This window comes from Vanessa tameamea, chromosome 6 (assembly GCF_037043105.1).
Source record: "Vanessa tameamea isolate UH-Manoa-2023 chromosome 6, ilVanTame1 primary haplotype, whole genome shotgun sequence".
NCBI classification, from domain to species: Eukaryota; Metazoa; Arthropoda; class Insecta; order Lepidoptera; family Nymphalidae; genus Vanessa; species Vanessa tameamea.
In genome coordinates, this window is record NC_087314.1 from 8266656 (window position 1) to 8293246 (window position 26591).

The window sequence follows — 26591 nt, forward strand, 5'->3', positions numbered from 1 at the left end:
AGTTATAGCTGTAATACATTAAATACTTTAATTGAAATGTTAACGAGATTATGTTTTACAAATATAAGCAGTCAAGCAGCATATAATTAAGATTTATATTACTAGATGATACATTCGCACGTGCCGCTGTTCAAATGATGGTTGGTGCGCTCCGGCGAGTTCTTCGCGCTTGCGATGCTTGGTCTGCTCAAGCGCAATTTTTTAGTGACGCTGCGGCATCATGTTGGGATGAACCTAGTGATGCTGCGTCAGATTTTTCTATGGAATTTGTTAGGTGAGTATTTTTTGTTGAAACGCTCATCAATCTAATCTAAAATCAAAATAATATTTAAAAATATATGTATTTAATTTATTCAAGTGATACAAAAAGGTTTGACTTTTGGGTCTCGATAAAGATTTTAGGCCCCGAATTGGACGTAACTTTTCTGACAATTAAAGTTCAACTTTTGTAATATGAACAAGATGTACATATATTTTCACACGTGTGTATGTGGTATAAATGTAAAGGTGATTTATAAATTTTTTCTTAGTTAACGTAGCCACCTGATGGTAAATGCTCACCGCTGACCATACACATTGGCTACTTACAAAATTTAACCATTTTTTACATAGCTTCTCACATTCTTGTACCTGTATTTACACTGGCTCACTCACCCTTTAATTCAGAACTTAGTAATACTATTTTTTGCTGCTGGGCGATTGAATATATATAGTGCGTTTTCGATACTTTTCTTTGTTGAAAAATAAATCGTTTCTAAGAAAGAATTTTGAGAGTAGAAATTCTAAACAATGTCAAATAAATAGCTTTCCCCTCTTGGCAGATTAAGCTTCGAATCTTGCTTTCACGTACATGTGGAGTCTTTCACGCATGAGTAAAAGTTATTACTGCGACTTATTTACGTACAATACACAGTCATAATTATGCCGTTAACAAAACTGTAGACATTTTAGGAAAGTATAAGTCCGTCGTACATAGTGTATACTGTAGCGTTCGCTATGTAATCTGACCGACATTTTTAAAAAGTCTGTGTCTTTTATTAATCTAAACTAAAATGAAATAAAATTCTATATTAATTGGATTTATAGTTTATGTGAAAAAACGAACTAAGTATTATTTCATATTTTCTAAATAATAATTCCTTCTTGTCGTCATGAGCCCTCATTTTAGATGCTGTACTTTATTTTGATATAATAGTCTTTATTTTTATGAAAAATCATAAAATAATATATTAAGACCTCTCATGACATTCGTTAAACTTTTTTTTTCATAAGCAAACAGCTAACGATGACCTTGCGATAATTCATTACTTTTTGTGGGATCCTAATATCGGGTATCGCAATGACTGATTTCGTTCTTCGTGATGGATCTTTTTGTGCCAGAGCTCTTTATTACAACGATGTCTTTTTGCGGATGTTATGTATATGGATGTTTAATTTTATGTCATTTATTTTGTTCTTAAACTAAGTTTTATTTTATTATTATCATTTAATGACATAACTTCAAGATTATAACGAATATGTCTTCTTCGTTTATTATATTCCATTTAAGTTATAACTCTATCGATATTTGTTCTACCCGAAAATATATTTAACAAGAATGGCATGTGTAGGCTTTTATTGTAGCGTAAATCTGAATGCCTTAGGAAATTTTAATTTATATTGTAAAAATATTATACAAAAATTGACGTATATGTTATGTCATTTATTAAACAGAACTGGATAAGATGTATCATATTTTATATAGGTTTAAACATATTGTAATACAAAGTTATTGTAGGAGGGTCGGCTACAAAATAAATATGTCAGTAAGGTACCTGTTGCAATGCTTTTTATTTTGCGAGAAATGTTTGCATTGTAGATTGTAACGATGATAATATATCTCTTAGTCATATTTTGTTGCAAAGGTGTCAATTTATCCACCGTAAAATCAGTAACGAAATTCTTTCAATAAGTAATAATAACACATCGGACAACAAGTCGGACCTAAAGAGCAAACACATACTAAACACATGTATATCTAAATATACGGAGGGCAATTGTCTTTTAACCAATTGACAATAATAAATAAAAAAATGTCTATCACTTCGGTATATTTCGTTTCACGAGGAAAAAATATTAAAGAATCGTTGAGACCAAGTAAAAATATTTATAATGTTGCATGATGTACCTACACAAATTGTTGCATAATAGATACAAAACTCTTTCTGATCAGCATTTGTGCGTAACGTACAAATAAAGTGATTTCTTTTTTTGTGTCTCTTGCAGAATTACTATTTTTATTTTATTTCTTTTTTGTTCATTTTATCTTTGTTGTACAAGCGTGATTGCGGTGAGACAAAATCGGGCATTTTCATTTACGTAAAAGGACTTCCAATATTCGACGCGTATTTTTTAATGTATTTTAAAAGTTAACTCTAAATGGAAGAACCGATCTGTATGAATTTAACTGTATTTTATTGAGGTAGATTTCGATGAGGATATATATTTTTTGGATGTATTGTTACATCAATAAAAGAAGAGGACTTTTCAAATCGAAAATCAGATTGTCATTGCCTTTACATGACAGATGACAGATTTCAGAATTGCATAATATATAAAGAAAAATCTCTCGATTACTTATACATATCACAATTTTTTGCAAATGAGGTTTTATTTATGGATAAAAAATATGTGAAGATTATGTGGTCATGTAGAATGCAGTAACATTATTTTATTCATTAAGTACATGCGGATAAATTACTACTGCCTATTAAGCTTACACTAAATATAGAAAAATGGGTAACAAAAAATAACTAAAATGTCAATTAATTTAGAAAACGTTTTTCAATTGTTTTCCAATTTTTTTTTAAGGCAGTGCCAGTCTTGCTTCATTTTATTTGTTATTCTTTAACAAAATTAATGATACTGTTGAAAATATAATTACATACGAAATACATACAGTTAAATTATTCTATTATAAACATTGCTGGAATCCAAGTACAATCGCAGTTTTTCCCTGGCAAACTTTTGTCTCTCTGTAATAAAAAGTACTTTTCGTTGTCGATTAATATAAAACGAATGCCTATATTTATTAATCTACATTTAATGACATCAACGTGATTCATATTCAGAGGGACAGATAATAATAATTATTATTAGTTACAAGGAAATAAAGATTACTAAATCTTATGGATATATTATAAATGCAAAAGTTTTTGGGTATATAAATGTTTGAAACTGCATCGACTGAACGGAATTAATTAAAATATTATCTTTTAGAAATCGCAAATAACAAATATAATTTAATAATATCTCACAATTGTAATAGGATAAAGGATACGTTTTTATATAGTTTAAATGACAAAAATAATGTTATAAATATTATGAACGCTTTGCTATGGAGCGTGAATCGGAACTTATATGAAATATAAATCGAAATTGCAAAATAGGCATTGATTTTAAAATTCTCTTATCTGTGATACAACAAAGGTATGTTAATTTTTATTTCAAAATCCTTCACTTTTCAAGAAAAGACGATATATAGAATACGTAATAGAATGGTAACAAGCGTGGAGCATCATCATAAAAGCAAATTGACTAGCGAGTCCGACAACGGCACGAGATTACTTTTACGTCCCTCTATCTAAAAGGCGAAGGTTGGTCGGTTTATATCAGAACCAGCATTAACTTAGCCCAAACGACTTGTGATAATATACTGAAATCACATGTTACATTCTGAAGTATATCTTAAGAAAAACATACTTTTTATGTATGATATAGTCCGTCAATAGTGTTTACGTATAGGGTATTATGTAATATATATAAATATATAAATTTAATTAATATAAAAAAGGCAATTATATGTTTTTAAGTAATATTTCTTTGTAACATTTTTACAAATGTCTATGAAAAGATGCTAAATAAATTTAGCAGTCTCTGTCTTTGGTCAGTTTTACCGTAATTATTTCTTATTTCCTGGTTCAGAGAATGTTGTGGCACTCGCAATTGCCTCATAATTTCTCGTTTAAAGTGTTAATACGTTCAATTAAAGGCTTATAAAATTTGCCGCACAACTGTCCCATTTTTTAATGTTTGATTGATATTTAAATTTACATTGTAAAATCCGTCTGTTTTCGACCTTCATTCTTCTCACAGCTTAAATAAATCTATTTCATAATTATTACAATGGGTTTTGTATATCAAATTTAGTACGTACCGTACCTATTATAGCTCCCACACAAAATATGTCCTAAACTACCACATGTACAACTTTGTCCCGTGTAGTTTGCGTGTTTACACTACCCAACTAACTATTTGACTTGACATAAATTTTGCCGAAATTCGAACGAAAATATTGTCTTTTCTTTTTTCCCAAGACAATCGTTTTACATTTAGCTAGCTTTTATAATGCGAAACATTTGTATTGAACTCACTATATATATTTTTTATATTTTAATGTCATCTCTAACTACCTAACCATCTCCTCAAAGGGAGAGAAAGCCTGAGCCCAGCAGTGGGAAATTTACAGGCTGTACATAATAAAACAACACTTTTTTTAAATATTTACTATAAAGGTGAAATTGTTTAATGTCATCGAAAACATATAACCAACCAAAAATCAGTAATTAGATTACATTTATTTTGTTCATATTTTTAAAGTAACACGGTAAAATAAAAATACAACTTGTTTGACATTATTTTGATATTGTAACTTGAGCTGCTAAATTCCTTGTGATCTGTCTTCTATTATAAAATTCATTAATCAAATAGTTTATTTCAGATAGTATTTATTATACGGTTTAATTTAATTGTTTTCTTTTAAAATAGATACAGTTGTACAAAAAAATACTTTTCATTTGTAACGTATTAAAAATATAAATGATTATTTGCAAGCTACGTTGAGCTCGGTAAGGTTTTGTCTGGCTTATTTCAATATTTTTGCTATTACATTTAGTGCTTTTCCAACGATGAGTCGTTTTTGTAATCTCGTAAATCGTTTTGAACTGAAAAAAAACCTGTGAGGTTGTTATATTGTTAGTTGTAATAAAATGGCTTTACAATATTATAGTATCTGTTTAATTAAAAACGATTTTTATATAACAATAAAAATATCTTTATTTCTTTATTCAGATGGATAAACTTATAAATATAAATAAACTGATATTTAAAGTACTATTACTGTTGTATAAAATAATATTTTATTTCAAACGATTTTACCTAACCAGTATATATTACGAAACTTGTTTCTCGCTTTCACAGATAATAAAATATGCAAAAGGGTTACTTGTCCCACAGAGAACTTTAACTTTGTTACATATTTACCGAGTCACATAATACAGTTTCTTGGAAATATAATAAGTATAACAATGTTACTTACTACATATGAATAGAGAACCAAATAGGATTTAAAAAAATTCAAGCTATTTAATTATCAAATTACATCAAAGAAAATTAGAATATTTATATTAGATAATATAATTATGTAACTAAATTTTCCTCTGAATGATTTAGAGCTTTTCGGACACGCTGCTTCAATTCTTGTTGTTGATACATACGTGGCTGAATTTCATCCGAATCTTGCAACTTACCATGCTCTACCTTACTAAGTACAAGTTAAATTGACATGAATATTCACGTGATCGAACTGGTCCATCTCAGGTGAAGCTATTTTCATTTGAAATTCATAAAGTTATCATTAAATATATTTATGTAGGTATTATTAATTTTAACACACATTACTGTACAGTATATTGAGAAAAAAACAGTGAAGTGTCTTTCTTACATCTGTAGGTTTATCTAAATTGTCTTTTTCGTTTAAGAAAATCATACATATTTGCGCTTGACTTATCAAATCGGGTACTTCGAGGCACGTGCCTATTGAAGCGTTATTTAATAAAAAACGTGGGGTGAATGTTAGTGGCTACATCATTTTAATCATTTACATAGAATTTCTTATAAATGAAAAATATATCAGTTAAACATAATTTTGTCTCGCGAATCTGTTTCCAAATCGAAGATTAATTCGAACCAGTAAGTTTGAATTGTTTTTGTATGTCATAATGATTCAAATAACATTTCAAATAATGGTTTAACAAATTAAGATATAAAAAAATATATATTATAATATAATCAGTATCAAGCCAAACAATATATACAACCGTTATGTGGTAGATTTACCGTTATTTAGCATTTATTTTGTTCTTTAAAATCAGTCGATATTTTAAGCTTTATTTAAGTTTTTAAAGAGACGAATTTTTTTTTATAATAAATGAATAGACATATATAATGACATTGGAAAGTTTTATGCAGATATTTTGGAAAATCTTATTTGCAAAGTTATCTTGAGTATATTATAATGATGGAAAAGTTCGCATGATGTAATATGATCATAACAAATAAATTGAGCCGAGACGGTCCAGTGGTTAGAACGCGTGCATCTTAACCGATGATTTCGGGTTCAAACCCAGGAAAGCACTACTGAATCATGTGCTTAATTTGTGTTTATAATTCATCTCGTGCTCGGCGGTGAAGGAAAACATTGTGAGGAAACCTGCATGTGTCTAATTTCAACAAAATTCTGCCACATGTGTATTCTACCAACCCGCATTGGAGCAGCGTGGTGGAATATGCTCCAAACCTTCTCCTCAAAGGGAGAGGAGGCCTTAGCCCAGCAATGGGAAATGTACAGGCTGCTAATGTATGTAAAAATAAATTGAACAAAAACCCAATTAGTTGTGCTTACTTGAACTTGAACCCACGACCTTCAAATTAGATACATATTTCAATCACTGGGCAGCTGTTCTTTTTATAACCCTGCCAATAATCCAATTTGTTCATAAATGTAGGTTATCGCCATTGCATTTTTTTTGGCTAGATCCAGATCAGGGTTTAATGTCTTGGTGACGTGTAACTAATTGCGCCTATCGTCCTAACTGGCAGTTAAATTACTTTCACCCAAAAGTTTTCTCGTTTATTACAAACTAACGTTGACTTGTGACTCTGTCTATTGGAGCAAATTATGTTACATCGCCTTTTGAAAATATAAAGAAAGTTATAAGTATTTAATGCTTTTACTTATTACTACGCTTTTATTTATTTTAGCAAAGGAATACGCTGTATTGTGAAATATGCTTGTAATATACACTTAATTGTTGATTGTTAAATTACAAAATACTACCGGATCGGAAAAGAAAATACCCTTACCTGAGAAGAACCGGCGAAAGAAACTCGGCGGTTTTTTTAAATGTTTATTTATATTAAATATTACATTTTTTTTTTATTTGGTAAAGGATCCTGTTGTAAAGCTGTATACTCGTACATTGCTCCATAAAACTGTCCACTCGAGTAACAGGAGTAATAAGTTTGTGTTTGTTCCTTGTATAGATATTACGAGTATCATATTTTCACACATAATCATTAATGTTTTTTCATACATACGTAACATTACAAAATAAGTACATATATAAAATTAAGACTGGTTAGCCTGGCAATAAAACCATGCAGGCAAAATTAAGAACGTCAATGAAATTCTAAATAAGATACAACATCGGTAAGGACAGCCAGATTATTGAGAGATATATCATAGAAAACAAAAGATACAACATAATATCATATAATAAATTAATATATATTATAAACCATCATCTTCCTAGTCTTGGAAATAAGCAGCTGCTATCCCCTGGGCCATTAAAACTATTCAATCTGTACTTGGCAGAATAGCTTTATAGTTTAATGCCAACTTGTCTAGGTAGGTATCACACATTCATCAAATACTAAAGCGCTAAACAACAATACACTATGTATTGTTGTTTAATTATTGTATTCCGATTTATAGGGTGAGTAAACCAGTGTAGCTAAAAGTACAACATCTTAATTTTCAAGGTTAGTGACGCATTGGCACTTTAAGTAATGCTAATATTTGTTTTAATTTGCCAATATCTATGGGCGCTGGAGATTACTTGACATCAGTATTTTAAATAATACTATAAATCCATATATTTTAAAAAATAATTACGGAAAGAAATATTAAAAGCAATTTAAAATAAATAAATACTGACTGGGTGTCATTATTCATCACATTTGTTATGTGATGTATATAATGACACCCAGTCTAATACAGTCAAAAGCACAGTCAGTTTTAAATCACATTTATTCTAACCTGCAACCCGAAAAAATTTACACGAATATAAAATATTCATAAAATCAAGTGCTACGTTTTTGAAAAGTAATTATACTTTTAGTGTAAAAAATACTATTTCTGGGTAACATCCAACTCGATCACATTATCATAAATCAAGCAAATAACGGAAACAAATTTTGGCCGACAGCCAGACTCTGCATGCTGACTCAACGAAATGATGCCCTTTCATTGACATGACTCGAAGCGGATACTCTCCTTTTTGTTCCTCTTAAACTAAGGGCGTCTATGTGGGTCAGGTCAATAGTAAAGTTGTTTTTATGTGTTCTAAAATCGTGTTGGAGTCTCATTCATTTTAATTACAGCCTTAGCTTTTTACCACAAAAATGGAAATAAAAAGCATAGAAGATAAACAGACCATCGTATAAATTGCAATAAGTCGTGCATTTATAATAATTCTCGCAACATATTTGCATTGAACCTGTTCGTGGTTACAACACCGTGAAACTCAATAGGCAATGATCGGACCAGCTTATATTGAGTTCTCCTACATACTGCTGTACATAATAATAATATTATGTCGATATTCTAGCATTACGTACATAAGAATAAATTAAATGCATACATTCAAAATGAAATTGTTATTCATATAAATAAAATTTATCTTAACCGTTATTATAAAGATATAATATTTTGTCATACATTGATCAAATAATATTACTTACATTTGATCAATGCATGTAATATTATTTGATACATAATTTATTTAATTATTCATATCAATTTATAAATATATCATAGTGGTTTAAGAAATAAAAATAAACCTAATCGCTGAAGATAATTGAAAAATATTTTTGTTACAGAGAAATGCGTCTATCTTCAGCCGCAGCATTAGCTGGTGGCCCAGAACAAGTCTTAACAGCATCTTTTGCATTTTTAAATTTAATATCAAATCCTGTAGGGGGTAACTTATGGAGACAAGTTGGTAGTGTTTTTGGTCGCGCTGTCAAACTTCATACAATTGTCTGGCCTGGAGGTCGACTTGTCGCCCATGGTCAATCTTCTGGTGCGCGTACTATTTTTCGAATAGTCACAGCCTTAGCTCCCCCTTTTGTAATGGAGGGTGAACTTGACGAAGATGGTCAATGTCTACGAGGATTACTTTGTCATCGTCCGCAAACTTCAGATCGTGATAATCTTACACTCGTTTTCAATGTTTTGGAAAGGGAGATCGAACAAGACGTAGATGATTTCTTTTTTCCGACTTCTACACCTACATTTCTGAAAATGGCTTCTCACTGCTGCTATGGGTTTGCTATGGATCTATTAGAAAACATTGCTCAAGAACTAGAATTTGATTTCCATTTATATATTGTAGAAGATGGCCTATACGGTTCCAGAAAATTGGTTAAGCCGTTTCGAAGGGTCTACGAAGAAAAAAATTTAGACAAAGAATTTTGGTCTAGTCAGGAAAACTATTATACAGAAAATATCGATGGTTATGAAAGATTAGATAGATTCAAAAATTCAGATAGAAAAACAGTTTATGATAATGAAAATACACAAAGAAAGTCTGAAAAGTGGGATGGCATTGTTGGAGATTTAGTTTCTGGAGCCGCTCATATGTCATTTGCAGCCCTTAGCGTATCAGCTGCTAGAGCAGAAGCTATTGATTTTAGTCAACCATATTTTTTTAGTGGAATATCTATATTAGCCGCACCAAATCAAAGACCTGACATACCTTTATTGGCATTTTTATTACCTTTCTCGCCAGAACTTTGGATCGCAATATTCACATCACTCAATGTTACTGCAATTGCAGTAGCAATATATGAATGGCTATCTCCATTCGGCCTTAATCCATGGGGACGGCAAAGGTCAAAAAATTTTAGTATATCCAGCGCTCTATGGGTAATGTGGGGTCTTTTGTGTGGACATTTGGTTGCGTTTAAAGCACCTAAGAGCTGGCCTAATAAGTTCCTCATAAACGTGTGGGGTGGCTTTTCTGTGATATTTGTCGCCAGCTATACTGCCAATATTGCTGCTCTTATAGCCGGACTATTTTTTCACAATGCCGTTGATGATTATCAAGGACGCAGTAATGTAGGTATTAATACCTTTTTAATGGATTTATTTATTTTGAAATAACAATTAATTCAGATATGATAATTTTAGTGGCTGTCTTTACGAGTAGGGACAGCCAGGTCTTCGGTGGCTGAATATTACGTTCAAAGAAATAATCCACAGCTGGCGCAACAAATGCGTCGCTACGCCCTTCAGGACATTGAGGAAGGAATCCAACGGCTAAGGTTAGAATGTTAATAAATTTAACACTTATTACATTTTAATACGGAGTCACGACTAAAAGATACTCTTTAAAATGTTATTGTATATAAAATATAATATAATAAAATTTAAATAAGTGGTAAATATGATAACGAAGCTCCAAACGCATTATGAAACGAAATTTTGAAGAATTATTACTCTGTTGTGGAAGCTTAATTTTGTTAATTTACTTTTTAATCGCAAGGGCAGAAACTCGACGCAGTCTTGTTTTATATAAAGTTTTCATGAAATATCGCATGTTTTGAGAAAAAATGTTAATTTAGGTCTTATTCTTAATGTCGTCTTCGTAATCATAAATCGTATCATTTTGTTAATAATAACTGATAATATTAAAAAGAATTACACTAAATCAACATGTAGTTTTATCTTAACTAAATGATATCTTATATTATAGGAATGGAACTTTGGACCTTTTGATAGCCGACACAACTGTTTTAGACTATTATCGTGCAACAGACCATGGCTGTAAACTTCAACGAGTGGGAGACCACGCCTTAATTAAAGATACCTACGCAATAGGCATGGCTAAAGGCTTTCCCTTGAAGGTAATTCTATCTCAAAATTATATATTGAATATTATCTATTTACGATATTATTTTAATTAAACCTTTTTTTATTTTCAATGTAATTCAGAACGAATCTTAGATGTTTATAACGACAAGTAATTCATTACAATTGTAAAAGTTCATAAGCTCAATCTATTTTGGTTACTCGTACATTCATTCAATTTTAACTTTTGTTTTCAATGCATTTTAATTGTAAAATTATTTTTATTAAGCCTCAAAAAGATCAACGGTCGACATAAAACTTTATTAAACTAAACAATTTACCAACATGCGTACACATTCAATTAGACAATGGTAAAAGGGTCATAAAAAATCTCTTTATTCTTTTTATATACAATTGTCTGATACGATTTGCTTACCACTCGGTAATTGTACGCTTATGGAATACCGTCCTAGTCCTAAGAATGAGATTCACGAAGTGCTTAGAACAAACAAGTGAAACCAAATTGGGCTGTTAATGTGTATTAGTGTGCGTAGCGATATTTACACAGTTATCGACGTGTGTGAAACAACATACAAAATCAAACACAAATATCAAATTAATACGAATATTATAATTTATAATCGTACACTTACACTATATTATAAATATAAATTCAAGATTGTGGTCAAATTATTGGTAATAAATGAATAAAATTTTGTAAGAAGTGGTTACTATTTCTTAGGGCTCCGATGTCTATTGTTAGGATGCAGGTGACGCATCCCACTATAAGTACGTATGCCTCCGATCGCAGCACAAATATTAATTAATTTATATACGAGTAGCTTACCTTAGTTAGTTTAACCTATGAGTTCTATACACTTTATCAATTTTATTATTTAGTCTGAGTACGATTTCGAAAGTATTCTCGATAATGATGAAGTATCATCAAATTGTTAGTAAACAATCAAAGTTAATATACATAACATATGTATATTTAGAACGATATATGAGATTAAAAAAAATAACAGTCAGAGCGGGCAACGTATTTCAAGAAGACGAGCACCAGCTCCAGTGGAGATCTGCAGATGTTTAGTACAAAAGAAACATTTAAAACCGCCACTCAAATTAAAAAGTGAAGAAAGGCAGGGGCAACTGTGGGTGACGTGGAGCACGTGGATGTAGTGCAACAAAAAAAAAACCTTCAAAGGTTTAACTCCAGTGAATCAATGATAAACGCAAACAATATATCTACACTTTATATGTCTTTATATAGATAGATAAATTATTTATTTTCGAAATATGTGTATATACATATTTTTCCTTCATTCCATCAGTCTATGTATATATATGTCATACATTTATTTTAGTTGTTCAGCTCATTAGAACAGATTATATTCGAGTTTAGAATAACGTTATTGCACACATATTTTTTGCGAATAAAGTATTTTCCAGACAAACATTGATGAGAGATTGTTCGAATAAATAACGATGCTGTATCATAATGAATACATAAAATATTTACAGATATGCTTGAATACAAAGAATATATATTTATATTTGATGATGGTTCAGATATTTATGTGCAAAGAGATCACAAATTATTATTGTAATTTGCCGGATAATATATTATTTATCATAACGATAAAAAATCATATTTAAGGGAAATGAGCTCGAGATAATGCCGCTAACAAAATTCGTACCATGTGTGTACCAGCAATTATGTGCATTTTTAATGTCTAAAATTCACAAGAACGCTAACAATTTTTATATATACATTAACATAATACCTCCGTAATATATATAAGAAAAAAAAAGTATAACTTTAACTGTAACAGTTTATGTCATGTCGTGTGGGTTTTCCTTTAAAAAGACGCTAACCACACAACTTTTGCAAAAATATGGTAAGCTTAGAAGCTACACGGATGGACTAACGTACTAACAAATATATAATACCGCTTACAACTTGACCGCAGTTGGCTAACGTATTCTATGACTATCAGTATTCGAATCGACCGAGCGTTACAGTATTCAGGCAGATTTGAATCCAGACAGTGTCGATCAGAGCGACCACGTCACGTTGTTTATCACGTTAGTACGACCTCGTGGCTGGGTAATGGGCACTTTTGTCTTGCCGGTTTAGCATTAGCAGCCCGCGCTATAAAGAATAGAATGATAGTCAATTTTTACCGCTAATGATTTCCACTCCCTTCATCCCTTCCAGCTTTGCCACCTCATCTAAACGCGTAGTCGCTTGCGCACGTTGCTTAAATGGTATGTTTAGTGTGTTTGTGTGCTTTAGTTTTGTGACTGGCTGGATAAATTTAAATATCAGAATCCAGCGACTGTAACTCGACGGTCTCCGCTCACTATAAGCCTGCCTTTAGAAGCTTACTGGCTCTCATATACGTTCAATTCTGCAATCACCAAACGACTTTAACTTTTTATGTAAAGCGGTTTAGAATATCTATTCAGAAATTGAGTACTGCTACTTTTAAAAAAAACTGCTTTGAAATTTAGTATTTGAGTATTAAATTAATAATCACAAGAACATTCAATTAAATGTATATTTTTTATAATTTAAAATATTGTTTATTGTATTCTTCCAATAATGCCGTTGTCCCATTTTTTTACGCATAATATGTGAATGCTTTTTAAACTCTCCGTGTAATATTATAACTCATCAATTATAGCCCCGATGCTTGTTTAAACAGAGAACCTTTTTGCTGACCGCTTAAATCAACATAAAAGTTACACGGTTTTTTGTACGTGGTCTATTATCTGCGTTACGTAAAAGATTTAAAGGATAAAGGATAAAATCACATTATCTCTATCTAGTCAGTTTTCTCACGTATAAATAAAACTAGTTGTCATAGCATTAAGACATATTTATATATACATACGAATATAAATCGAATCATCTTAAATTAACGAGTTTTTACAAATAATATTTTGCGGATACACAATTCATTTTCAAATTTTATTTGCTAAAATTGTTGATATAATCCAACACTAGTTCAACCTGTTTAATGTTATAATCATTATTATTATAATTTATATAATAATCATTATTATTATATTTATCATTATAATTTACTTTATTCCGAGTAATTTTCGGCCGTAATTCGGTTATTATAATAATGGACAATGCTTTTCTATGAAGTAAATTAGTTTTATTTCCTTTCATAAATAAATACTCTTGTATTTACAATAGATATGGAGCGCAAAATTGTATGCAATGGAGCTATCGTACAATATTCTCAAATCTCAAATCCGTTCCCGTAACCAATAGTCGTAGGAGGAAATCCCACGATCAAATCTTACCACATAGTCTCAGCACTCGCAACTACTTTACATAAGCAAATCCAAGACTACGGTGTCATGAAATCCACTACAGTGCTATAAATGACTATTACCGATTAATAAGGATTGTGATACTATTTTTGTGTGGATATAGTTGTATATATCATAGCATGTGAAGTATGCCATACAAACAAAGACCTCTTCCTCTTTTAAGAACAACAGGGGATTTTATTCGACACATAAATGTTCCCTCTTGATGTTTTTTGCATCATTGAATTTTACTATTTATTTATATAAATATGATATAGAAAAATCAGTTCTACTTGCCTCAATTTGAACCTGCAATTTCGGTCATAATTTTCCTTTCTATACAACGGGATATCTCAGCCCATTGCTTATACAGTTTCACAAATTTAGCAGAAGGCGTGACGGATATAACATTTGACTCAGATTATTGTCATCTACAATTGCACCGATTCTATATTACAATAAGAACTCTGTTAAGCAATGTTAAGCATATTGTATTCATGTAATTATATTATGCAATACAAGATCCGATATGGTTTTAATTGGGCCTATATATTAGCAATATATTGTATCATTTATATTAATGTGACGACCTCCGTTGTCGAGTAGTGTGTACATCGGTTACCATGGGTACGCCACTCTGAGGTCCCGGGTTCGATTGTGGTACCATCGTTACTTCTGATTTTCCATAACACAAGTGCCTCAGCTACTTACATTGGGATCAGAGTAATGTATGTGATGTCGTCCAATATTTATTTATTTATTATTATTTAGTAATTGTAAGTCAATTACAAAGAATGTTTCATCAGAATTAGAGTAGTACTGGGTAGGAATTATTATACCCTATAACTCTACTGTGGTAACTTGAATGATAAGAAATTTAAAAGCACGAAAACTTTCCAGTAGTTTTCAAAGTATATTTAAAAAAAAGACATAAACTAAAATGTTCTTTTGTGAGTTTTATTTTTAATAAAAAGACAAGGGCCTCAACTTGGTATTTTTTAAAAGCATTCCTTGTCTGCATCATTAATTTTATATTTCATTTATCTTAGTAAATGGATTATCATATTTTAATACATGTACGCAGCTAATGAGCACACAGAGTAACGGCTGCGTATAAGCGAGTCTACATTTACATGAAGTAGGTCGTAGATAGGCTTCAGTGACAGAAACGACTTCGGTTCTTAGCGTGGAAAGATTGATGGATGATGCGCCCTAATGGCGTGATCGATAGCCGAGTGTCATGTAGCTCATACTTCGATTCCACGTCATTTTATCTTGACATTGTTAAATACGTAGCTCTACGTATTTATAAATCAGCGATGTCATGAGTTTTTATTTCATGTTGGAAGCTATATCTCTCGGTATTCTCCTTTTAACGAGGCCTCGTAGGATAAGAAATAGGTTGCACGTGTTGTGAATTTCACTGTTTCATAAACAAATATCTATTATAATAGTGCAAATTCAAATAAATTTTATAGTATGATGAGGCTTCTGTCGCATTATATATTATGATTATTATTATGAAGCTCAAATTAAATTTTAATGAGTTTGATTTAATATTTTACTTATAGAATACATCTATTTTGTGTTTAATTATGAAAAGCCCGAGGTTCTGGGTTTCAGTTCGGGCTATTAATATGAATTTTTTTGTATATTTTCAGGAGGACTTAATTATCTTCATATATAATGGCCATGAGCACACACAGACATAAAATACTCATTCTGTACAAACGTAACTTAATGAAATAATTTTATTGTTTAAATTTCTTTTGTATTTGTTTTATAGAATTAAATAAAAATATTTCTTTCCATACAGAATATTTTCTTTTTCATAACAATTTTTATTTTTCATGTAGCGAAAATTTCATAATAATGTATTTATTATTCTAGGACAGCATATCAGCTGTAATAGCCAAGTACTCATCAAATGGATACATGGATATCTTAACAGAGAAGTGGTACGGAGCTCTGCCATGCTTTAAGCTAAGCCCGGATTATGGAATTCAACCGAAACCTCTCGGTAAGTATACGTTCGTGATCTCCTGAAATCGTAAATTCTGTAGCAATAGTAACTGTTCCTACAATGAAATTCTTAGAAAATTATTAATATCAGTATTACTTCTTAAAAATTTAAATTTTCAAATATATCGATTGTTGTCTGAAATAACGTTAAAATAGTATTATTTCGAAACTTAGTTTTTTTGTTACGCTTATGCATTTTCACTACTCAATCAATCCATAAACTTTTACATATACGAAGTCGCGGACTGAGAACTATTTGTTGATAGCAGCGATAGCTTCTCTTAGTGTTTTTTGTAAAAAGAGAAATGAAATACGCATCCTTGAATGTTATTGAAAATTGATTTTTTTTTATTTTGTATTTGTCGCGTATTAAGAGCATAGATTTTAGTTAGAATAAAGTAAGCAAAAATAAATAAACACGAGAAGTTACAAATGATCGCATAAATTACTTCGCTAATTTCTTCATGTCACTATTTTGCTTAAATATGTTGTTTGTATCAACGTTGTCAGATGTTTCGTTTCGGTCGGAAATTTCATTAGAATTTATCGCCACCCTCGCGTTAATCCAGCCCCTTCGGAATGAAGGGATGGGAGTATTGCCTACCGACCTAAAAGATTAAACATGGGATTTATCGTTGAAAAAATGAGATGGCACGATAATTTTATTTACCTCTTACTCTATCCACCTTCAGCTAGCCGAGGTGAGAGATATGACAATGGAAATGGACAGCCTGCGGTTGTTATTACTTAATTTATTTGATATTATAATCCGTTTTACATTTTAAATGTACCGTATACCTTTTATTTTAATATCGAAACGACAAGATTATTTGATTTAATTGTATAATTGATCAATTTGCTTTACAATCAAACTTAAATAAAGAGTAGTCAAACCTATGTGACCTTTAAAATTTATGAAATATTTATGAGTATATATATTTTACATAGATGAAGTTTATATAGAAGCGATTTTTCACAATGAACAAAGAGAATATTGGTGTAGATATACCGTTATATGAGAATTATCGTGTACAATCGTAGAGACCAATTGACACCAATTGCCGGTCTAACCGCTCACCAGGCAATATAAAACTTTCATTTCAACTGATATTAACTGCAGCGGTATTGCCTGTAATTACAAATAGCCGACTGAAACTTTCGTTTAACACGTTGAGCTAGAACTCCGTACTCATATTTTGTAAATAATAAAACGCTCCGTGAATGTAGTCGAAGATTATAAATTATAATTATAAATGTTAGGTATATGAAAAATTTTAATTTATTTACGTTATATTATAATCCATAGTTATTGACTAAATAATATAATATTTCGTAGGCCAAATCTTATTATATCTATCTATCTACATATAAATAAATGAATCCCTATTTCCCTTGGTCACACCATAACTTGAGAACGATTTCATTAATCTTTTTTTAATCTTCTAATATTGGATAAATAATTCTTACGGAATAAAAAAAATTCAAAAAGGCACAGAAAAATCCAATTTAAAAAAAATGGACAACCGAAATGTGCCACCCATTACGAGATCCGTTCGACTTTAAATTTAGCATACGAAAGAGTTTTTGGATTTTTTTCTTCTATAGTGGGAAATGGAATGTGTTATTTTGTATGAATTTTACCACCAGTTTTACCACGAGTAGCTAGTTTATAATAAATATAGTTAATTTGTAAATACTATTTGCGATCAACTGTAATTAATGAGATTAAGATGATGGTTAGACCTCGTAAATCTTGGCAGAAGATTGCGTGTACCGAGCCGTTGCAAGCACCACTGACTTATGAAGCGCTGAATTTGTGAGCATAATTAATCTTAATAAAAGTTGTATTTATTTGATGAAAAACCACATCAGCCCCATGAGACGCAGCTTTGACGTCATCTCATTTTATTGTTATATAATATCCTAATGATTGATAGAAATGTATGATAAGAATGATCGTGTGACATACAGTCACAGTCTCCTATTTTATAAAATCTTCTTGCAAATCTCAGCTAAAAATGAGGCGCAGGTTAAAAATGTGATGAATAGATAATGTTGAACGGGATTAGTACGTGTCGCCTAGCTCAGCGTTATACGTATGTCAAAGTGTGCAACATGAAATAGGTCACAGAATAACTTAGCACTCGTAACTTAACGTACCTTAACTTACGTATAGCTGGTCTATCTGCATATCAATCAATATGTTTAACTACCCACTATGTATGACAAGTTACTTAAAAGTTTATGTATTATAATAATAAAAAAAAACATTAAAATAATAAATAAATCGATAATATTTTCACGATAAAATATTTGATTTCCCTCTTTTATTTGTAATGTTAATTAAGCGACAAAGTTGATATAAAGGTTTTACTACTTGTTTACGGTTTGTTTACTTTACTTAAGCAAAATAGACCTTGAGCTACAAGCAATAAGGTATACGAAATAAATTACCCTAAATCTGCTGATAATGATCAGTTAATTTAGTAACCATTCAATTGGATAGGCCATATATTAACAATAGGTCGCGAAACGTTAACCACGCCTCATTACACACCAAACAGTATTTGCTTTAGTACGATTTATCGGAAGGTTAAACAAAATCGAAGACCGTGTTTTATTATTGAACGAGTTTCTATCGGTGGTTTTTTAGATAAGTTATTGGAGACGTTTTTTTGATTCTCGCTTGAGAAATTTTATTTTCGTTTGAAAAAATAAGTGTAGGTATATTTTTTCACTGATCAATATTAGGTATCTATCCTATGTACGTATGTGACATTAGATACTACTAGATAGTAATATGATAAGTCTACAGCATATGTTACAAAAGATTTTTATGGATTGTTTATAAACGATATTGTGTGCATTGATTTTATATTTATTTGTTCTTGTTTATAATTCATTGTGTGCCCAAAACGAGTTAAAATTAACATTCTTTACAAAAAGCTTCCAGGATTTTTGTTATACGACCTTTACCTTTGATTTATCCTGCCAAAAATCATAAATTACTTTCTAAAATCAAATTTTAGGCGTAGCAGCGGTGGCGGGTGTATTTATTCTTCTGGGAGTGGGAATGATCGTTGGATGTCTCATATTGATTTTGGAGCACCTTTTTTATAAATACACCCTTCCCGTTTTACGTCATCAGCCAAAAGGAACTATATGGAGGAGTAGAAATGTAATGTTTTTCAGCCAGGTATTTTAATTGTTAATTTATTTATCATATAATAGTTCTAAGACAAAAGTTTAAATAATTTAGATGAGAATTTCTTTTGATCTTAATATTATGACTTAAATAATGAGAAAACAATAATAATAATAGTTAAAATTTACAAGAGCATCAATATAAATGTTTAAATATTATTCAAGTTGGACGTTATTAATCTTCTTCAGTAAAAAACAAGATTCGTATCATATCGAGCGAAACTTGGAGAATGCTGCTCTTAACACTGATCGACCCACTTGTCTTTGTAGACTGAATACAATCTTCTCTAATTGTCTCTGGAGTGACTACATTATTTGCTTTTTGTCTGTTTGCTATTCAAGGCTTGGTTATTTGTTTCAGAAACTGTATCGATTTATTAACTGCGTGGAATTAGTATCCCCCCACCATGCAGCACGAGAGTTAGTAAATACAATTCGTCAAGGACATTTCACGTCATTATTCCAGAAAAGTGTGAAGAGGGTAAGACTCTAATTATTCTGGTGATATATATGAATAAAAAACGAAGATTTTTTTTATGAAATTAAATTATCACAATACGATAGGAATTACATTTGTTTCAGAAGGAACACGAGCAACGTAGAAGAAGAAAAAGTAAAGCTCAGTTTTTCGAAATGATTCAAGAAATTAGAAGGTATAATACTTTAAACCTTCGCTTACATTTGATTCCATCTTGATTTATCTTAATACGATAAATAACTATGTTTATTTATATATTGTTTTATATTAATAATAATATTACAGAGTACAACAAGGCCGTGATCATTCATTGGATTCGATTAAAGAGAATGTAGCAGTCGAAACGTCAGAAGTTTCGGAAGAAATTACAGAGTCAAAGTTTCTATCTCCGTCTCCAGAAGTTTCAAGTCGTTCACCGCGACAAAGTAGATCGCCGCGTCAACTTCGTTCGCCAAGAAGTCGTAGAAAAAGATGTAGTCTCGCCGGGCTGAATGTTCGAAGATTTAGTACTGATTCTGTTTTAGAATCAGATTCTGCGTCTATATACGAAAAAACAAGTCTTAACATCGGAAGAAGATTGAGCCGTGATGTTAGTTGCTTAACTAATTCACCCCCAGATATTAATAGCAGACTGCGAACGCCGTCTCCTATGGTAAGAAGACCAGAGAGATCTTCGACTAGATCCTATCAAGATGTTTCGGATTCGTCAGCCAACTACCTTACTATAGATGCTCCAAGTCATCGAGCAAGCATAGAAATAATGGTTTCCCAAGAAGGCGACATTCCTCCGGCTCCACCATATCCTCGGGTTCCTCCTATAAGTGCTAGATCAGAACTGTCTCAACTGTCAGAAGAAGAACTTATAAGATTATGGCGTAGTTCAGAAAGAGAAGTTAGGGAAGCTTTGTTAGCAGCATTGCAAGAAAGGAGAGCAAGTCTTGATCCGAAACAAGATCCGGGATGAAAAAACTATTCAGAAGATTGTCTGGAAAAAAAATCTTTCGTAAAAATATCACTTCATAATCCTCATATCTGCTGGAGTCGTGAATGAAAAGGAGTATTATCAGGTTGTTCGTTATGGTCGAGCTGGTGCCTTTACATTGTTTGATGCGAATGTTTATCAGACGTAGTAAACCAGTGTTCATTTGAGTGTCTTGCTGTTATTGTATTCGACGCTGCCTTATTTGACGGTTTCATTTATAAATTCGTGTCAAGCAGTTATAAAGGTACGTAATAGATACTGAATTTTGAGATTTTTACGTCCATATAATCTATTTAAGGTACTATAGTAATTATAATTGGATTAGACTCGATTCATTTAAGTGTTGATATAAAATAATTATAGCTGTGACCAGGAAATTTAAAGTGCTTTATTCTATTCCTAGTCTAGTCGGCGATAGAATTTTTCTTTTTCGTAGGTGAATCATTATTGTAGTTATTAAACAAAACCATGTGTATGTGAAATTATTGATATAATCATATTTAGTCACAAGTGTGTTTGAGTAAAAGTATTTGTGTGTTTATAGGCATGATATGCCATTTAATCAATTCAATTAGTAAGGAATTATATTTATTATAAATTTATGATTTCATTTAAATTTTATTTCGAAAGATAAAATACTCATCGCTGTAATTTATATATCTGATGTTATTTTCTTATAATTTTAACTACGCTAAGCTAGTGGCAACAAAATTATATTTAGCAAATTCTATATTTTTTTAATAAATGAAAATATGCTTTTTTATTTACAACGTAATGAGTTTCAAAATAAATAACGTTCCAAATATAAATACTGAAAAGGAATGGACTTGATTTTGCACCAAAGCTATATAAATAGACGCTAACTCGAGAAGAATGTATCGAAATGTTCATATGAACTTAAGGTTAAAACTATAAAATATTATACTATAACTTAAAGCAAAAATACTGCCAACTTTTATTTTTATAGATAGTTAAGATAACACGATTACTCCTAGACTTGCACCCTAGATTTTAGTTTAGATGTTTCCTCTTTCAAACTAATTATCCTACTTATAGTTCATTCAAGTTTTAACATAAAATTATTTTAAGTAGTTCTATGGTTCTCGATGAAATTGACAAGCAATATTTTTCAAATAAATGTTGTTATATTAACGCTAAATAATCCATATATCTCTGATTTTTATGTTTATAAACTATAAATAAGAATGCTTTTTGTGTTTGTGTGTCTATAAGGATATGGATTTTGAAATTCGTAGTAATTCAAGTATTCGTAATTTTGATTTTTGTTCTCTAGCAAAACATTTCGTTTGAGAACATAATGGTCAAATTACTTACTGGGTTTACTCGATTTTGGACCAACTAAGATTTTTTGGTAAAGATTTTATTATTTATAGTTCTATTGGATGTGATTCATCTAGTGATATTTAAAGTCTTATGCATTTCTCTCTATTACTAAAAATATATAGAGTAGGTAATATTTAAGTAGATGAATAGAAGTAACCAAAACTAATAAAATCTAGACTTGAATGGAACAAATTCATCGTTTTTTTCCAAATAATGATATATTTGACAGAGCATTAAAGCAATAAACGTAACGGTACATGTGTGTAAAAAGAGTATTAATTTGCGTTAAATGAAGGCCGATAAAAACTGAGACCATTGAAATATTTAAAATATGTATGAAAGATAATATGGAGGCTATAATTTGTCAAACTAAATAAAATATATGACTGATATCGTTAGTAGTCTACCTGATACTGCAAAGATCATGTAAGGTTAATATTTGATATTTAATTTTTAAATATGAATTATAACTTTTTCTTGAATTTTCCATACACAAACACCAATACATAAATCCGCACACAGAAACACTAACATACACACAGCTTCATACACATGCATACTCAACTGTGCGAACACGTGAGATTGTGATTTTTGAATTTAAAGTTATTCTACAAACGATATCATTTTTAAAATGTTTATCCTAAATGTTAACGATGCAAAACGTTTACTGTCTTCTATTTCTCGTTGAATCCCAATAAAACCTAATGACTTGGAATAATTTCTAAATACAACGCGATAATACTCAAAGGTTTTAAACCCTTAAACATAATCTTTTTAGTTACGTAAAATGTTTAAACAGTCATTAAAATAATTAAGAACATAGTTGGTTTTAGTTTCATTCACGTTTGTAACAACGTTATTATGAATTATGTTACGTGAAATTAATTTCGTTGACTCGATAATGAAAAATATTGTTATCTTAGAATATAAATAATTATGTACACAAGACGCCAATTTTATTAGATATATTATAAAATGTAATAGTAATTGAGAATTAGTTATGGGCATATTGATGTAAATATACAATTGGTATTGTGACGCTAGATCAGCGTAATTATGTGGTATTTACAATGGGGCAGTTACTATAATATTATTATTGAATATGATGGCTATAGAAATCATTATCGTAATAATTTAAACTATTTGCTTGAAACTGTCAATTGATAAACTTTTACTACACAATCCAGGAGCAACTTCAGAGAATACTTACTTTTTATTTTCTTCATCCAAACTATATGAAGTTTAAAATTTTAGATAAGAGACATGTCATTGTTGCGATATTTTTGTCGTCAAAATGTTATTTATAAAACTCGATTTAATAAATGGTCAATATTTCAATTGTTTAAAATACTATAAAACTATAATATTTTATTCTGACATTTGGTCAAGTTAAACTAATTATAAAAAATGTGTCTTAAAAACTTTGTAGACAGAAACCAACCAAAGTAACTGCTCCTCGGTAAAAATATGAGAATAGTAAAAAAATAAACTATTTGTGGGAAATAAGTTGTTTCAATTAAATGTTAGTCCTTTACACTTAAAAAATACTAGCACGCCATTGATAATTTCGATTATTTTAGTGAACGTGTTGGTTCGACCAAGTATATAATTATGAACTGAGATGAAATAAAAAAATAAAAAATAATATTGTTTATTGTGTTACATACAAAGGGCTTATTCTAATACAGGTTAGGAAACAAAACTTAGTAAGTTACCTGTAAGGACTAGTACTTGTGTCAGATACGCTCTACCATATAAAAATATGTTCAAAATGTTCCATATAAAATTCTATTCTATGTTATTTAAAAATTACAAATAAATTAGACTAAAACTAAGAATATGTATGACTGTTTGTATGTGTGTGAGTGAGATTTAAGAAACTCGTTGTAATAGACTTTTTATTTCATCGTAGCTTAAGTTCAGTAATAAATAGTAATCCGTCAATACATTTTTACAATTATTACAATTTAACGGGTTCAAATTTGATAACTTGTTTAATTTCAAATAGTTTTATAAGATTTGTTTCAAAAGAAAATAATTAATTCTATACCATGACATTGAAAACTAACGTGATTGCTTTCTTGACAGCGATTTGAAAAGAAAAATTGTCTTATTGACGAGGGTCGTCGAGAAATGTTCGACGTTAGAGATTAAAAGCAGTCATTAAATAAATTACTGAGGAATCTTGAAGACGGAGTTACTTTTTCGATTGAGTTCTAAATTTATCAGAACGGAATGTTACTCATAAAAATATCTCAATACTACATTACTGTGATTACTCAAAACACAAAGGTATTTCAGATAGTTGAAATATCTTTCGAACTGTATATGAGCGTTTATACGCCTACGTAATCGAAATCCGTTCGCAAGAAGTTTTGATTCCTCATATTTTCTGCTTGCTGTCCATTTGTTAGTAATTGTTGAATCTTATTGTAAAAATGTTTACTCAATATATACTTGGATAATGGAAACAAAGGGATAACAGAGCCCAGATTACTATAAAACTAACTACTTTATTATATGATAGCACATCTTGGGAGTGAAACGAAAATTATTTTTGTAGTTTGACAGCCAAGCTGTGGAACTTCCTTGCGACACTGTGCTCAGCGAGAGCATTATAATATGGATGTCTTCAAGGTAAGATTAAATCGGAATTTTCTTAGCAAGCGCGATTCATCTTGGACTGCAGTGCTTTCTATTTATTGTAATTGTGGTAAGTCAATAAAATGATAATATACAATTCAAAACTCGTTTACTGTTACAAATTAAGCTAAACTACAGAGGATGTACAAGAGATGACCTAACCTCTAAGCCAGCGACCTCTTTCAACCTTAATGCAGAAAATAAAAAATAAAGAAAGGGAATTTGTTGAATGTCAGAAATAAAAATTATATATTAACATAAATGATAATAAGAAGATGAATAAAATAAAGTGTTACGAGATAAAATAGGCTTTACTGTAACAGTATCGTCATTTACCGCATACAATTCGTAATTTTCCTGATATAACATTTTTATATAAAATAATAAACATATGTACAATTATTGATCTCTTAATCTAACCCAATAAATCTGTTACGAATAAGTAATTTGCGTGCTGTTGTTTGAATTTTATTTATTTTTTTATTTTAAAGCTTTTAGGTTTTATAGCATAAATGTTTTTTTTTTATTCAAACAAAGATTGGTTTAAAAGGTCAAATGTTGGCCTCGTCTTTGTTCAGATAAAAATAGACAATCCACTTTAGGCTTTACTGCCAATTGATTCGACCTTTCTTATTTCGTACTGATTAATTACACTCTACTCTGTTGTATTAATCAGTTAATTATGTCTTATCTTCCTTATTATTATATATTTTTTATATTATAGGTGGACATTGGTTTCATTATTAGGTTTAGAATAAAATTAAAACTTAGTTGAGTAGGTTAGAATTAGTTATTGAATTGTTATCATTATTATTATCAGTTATAGCAAAGAATAATATAAGTAAATAATAAAAAATAAATATAAATATTGGACAATTTCACATACATTACTTTGATCCCAATGTAAGTAGGTAACGCACTTGTTTTATGGAAATCAGAAGTAACGACGGTACCACAAACACTCAGACCCAAGACAACATAGAAAACTAATTTATTTATTATATTACTTTTGCTACATCGACTCGGCCGGGAATCTAACCCGAGACCTCGGAGTCGCGTACCTGTGAAAACCGGTGTACTCACTACTCGACCACGGAGGTCGAGTAGTGAGTACCCGGACGAGGTAACATTAAGTAAAACTGATACATATATTAATATGAGAATATTTTTAGATCTTGTGATTACTTAAAACGCAATACAAATTATATAGTATAGTGTATAGTACATACATATTACTTCATAACAGAATGTAGACAATATACGATATAAACTTTAATTTTAAAATGTCTGTATGATTAGTTTAATTGTGTAAATTACTGATAAAATTTTACAATTCCTGTTTATGTAATATTGATTGAATGATCGGTTCCTACCGCGCCACGTTTGGAAAGATCTTGACAAAATAAGAAAAATATTTTTTTTTTTCGATATCTCGCTATTTTTCGAGGCGTCGATATTCAATTATTTAATGTTGTATTTTTACTTTTTTATAAATTTCAAAGTCAAACATTTTTTTAAGTTATTCTTCAAAATACACAAATCACAATAATAAAGAATAATTTACATTTATGTAAGTACCTCACAGAGATATAATAAAAAAAGTTTGCTAATAATTATAAATGCTGTGTTTTAACTAG

The 26591-nt window shown here is 30.3% G+C and overlaps 1 protein-coding gene across 2 annotated transcripts in view; it reads left to right on the forward strand.

Moving 5' to 3' along the window:
* LOC113393304 (glutamate receptor ionotropic, NMDA 3A-like) overlaps positions 1-22144 on the forward strand; it is a 36566-nt gene extending 14422 nt beyond the window's left edge. The window contains exons 6-14 of one of the 2 annotated variants that reach the window (XM_064215100.1): positions 106-274; positions 8980-10219; positions 10292-10425; positions 10857-11007; positions 16172-16301; positions 19333-19499; positions 19869-19988; positions 20090-20160; positions 20271-22144. In XM_064215100.1, coding sequence (XP_064071170.1) covers positions 106-274; positions 8980-10219; positions 10292-10425; positions 10857-11007; positions 16172-16301; positions 19333-19499; positions 19869-19988; positions 20090-20160; positions 20271-20949 — 2861 coding nt within the window. In that variant the 3' untranslated portion in view covers positions 20950-22144. The remainder of the gene's footprint in view (positions 1-105; positions 275-8979; positions 10220-10291; positions 10426-10856; positions 11008-16171; positions 16302-19332; positions 19500-19868; positions 19989-20089; positions 20161-20270) is intronic. The other variant, XM_064215101.1, reaches the window with a different exon arrangement.
* The last annotated feature ends 4447 nt before the right edge of the window (positions 22145-26591 follow it).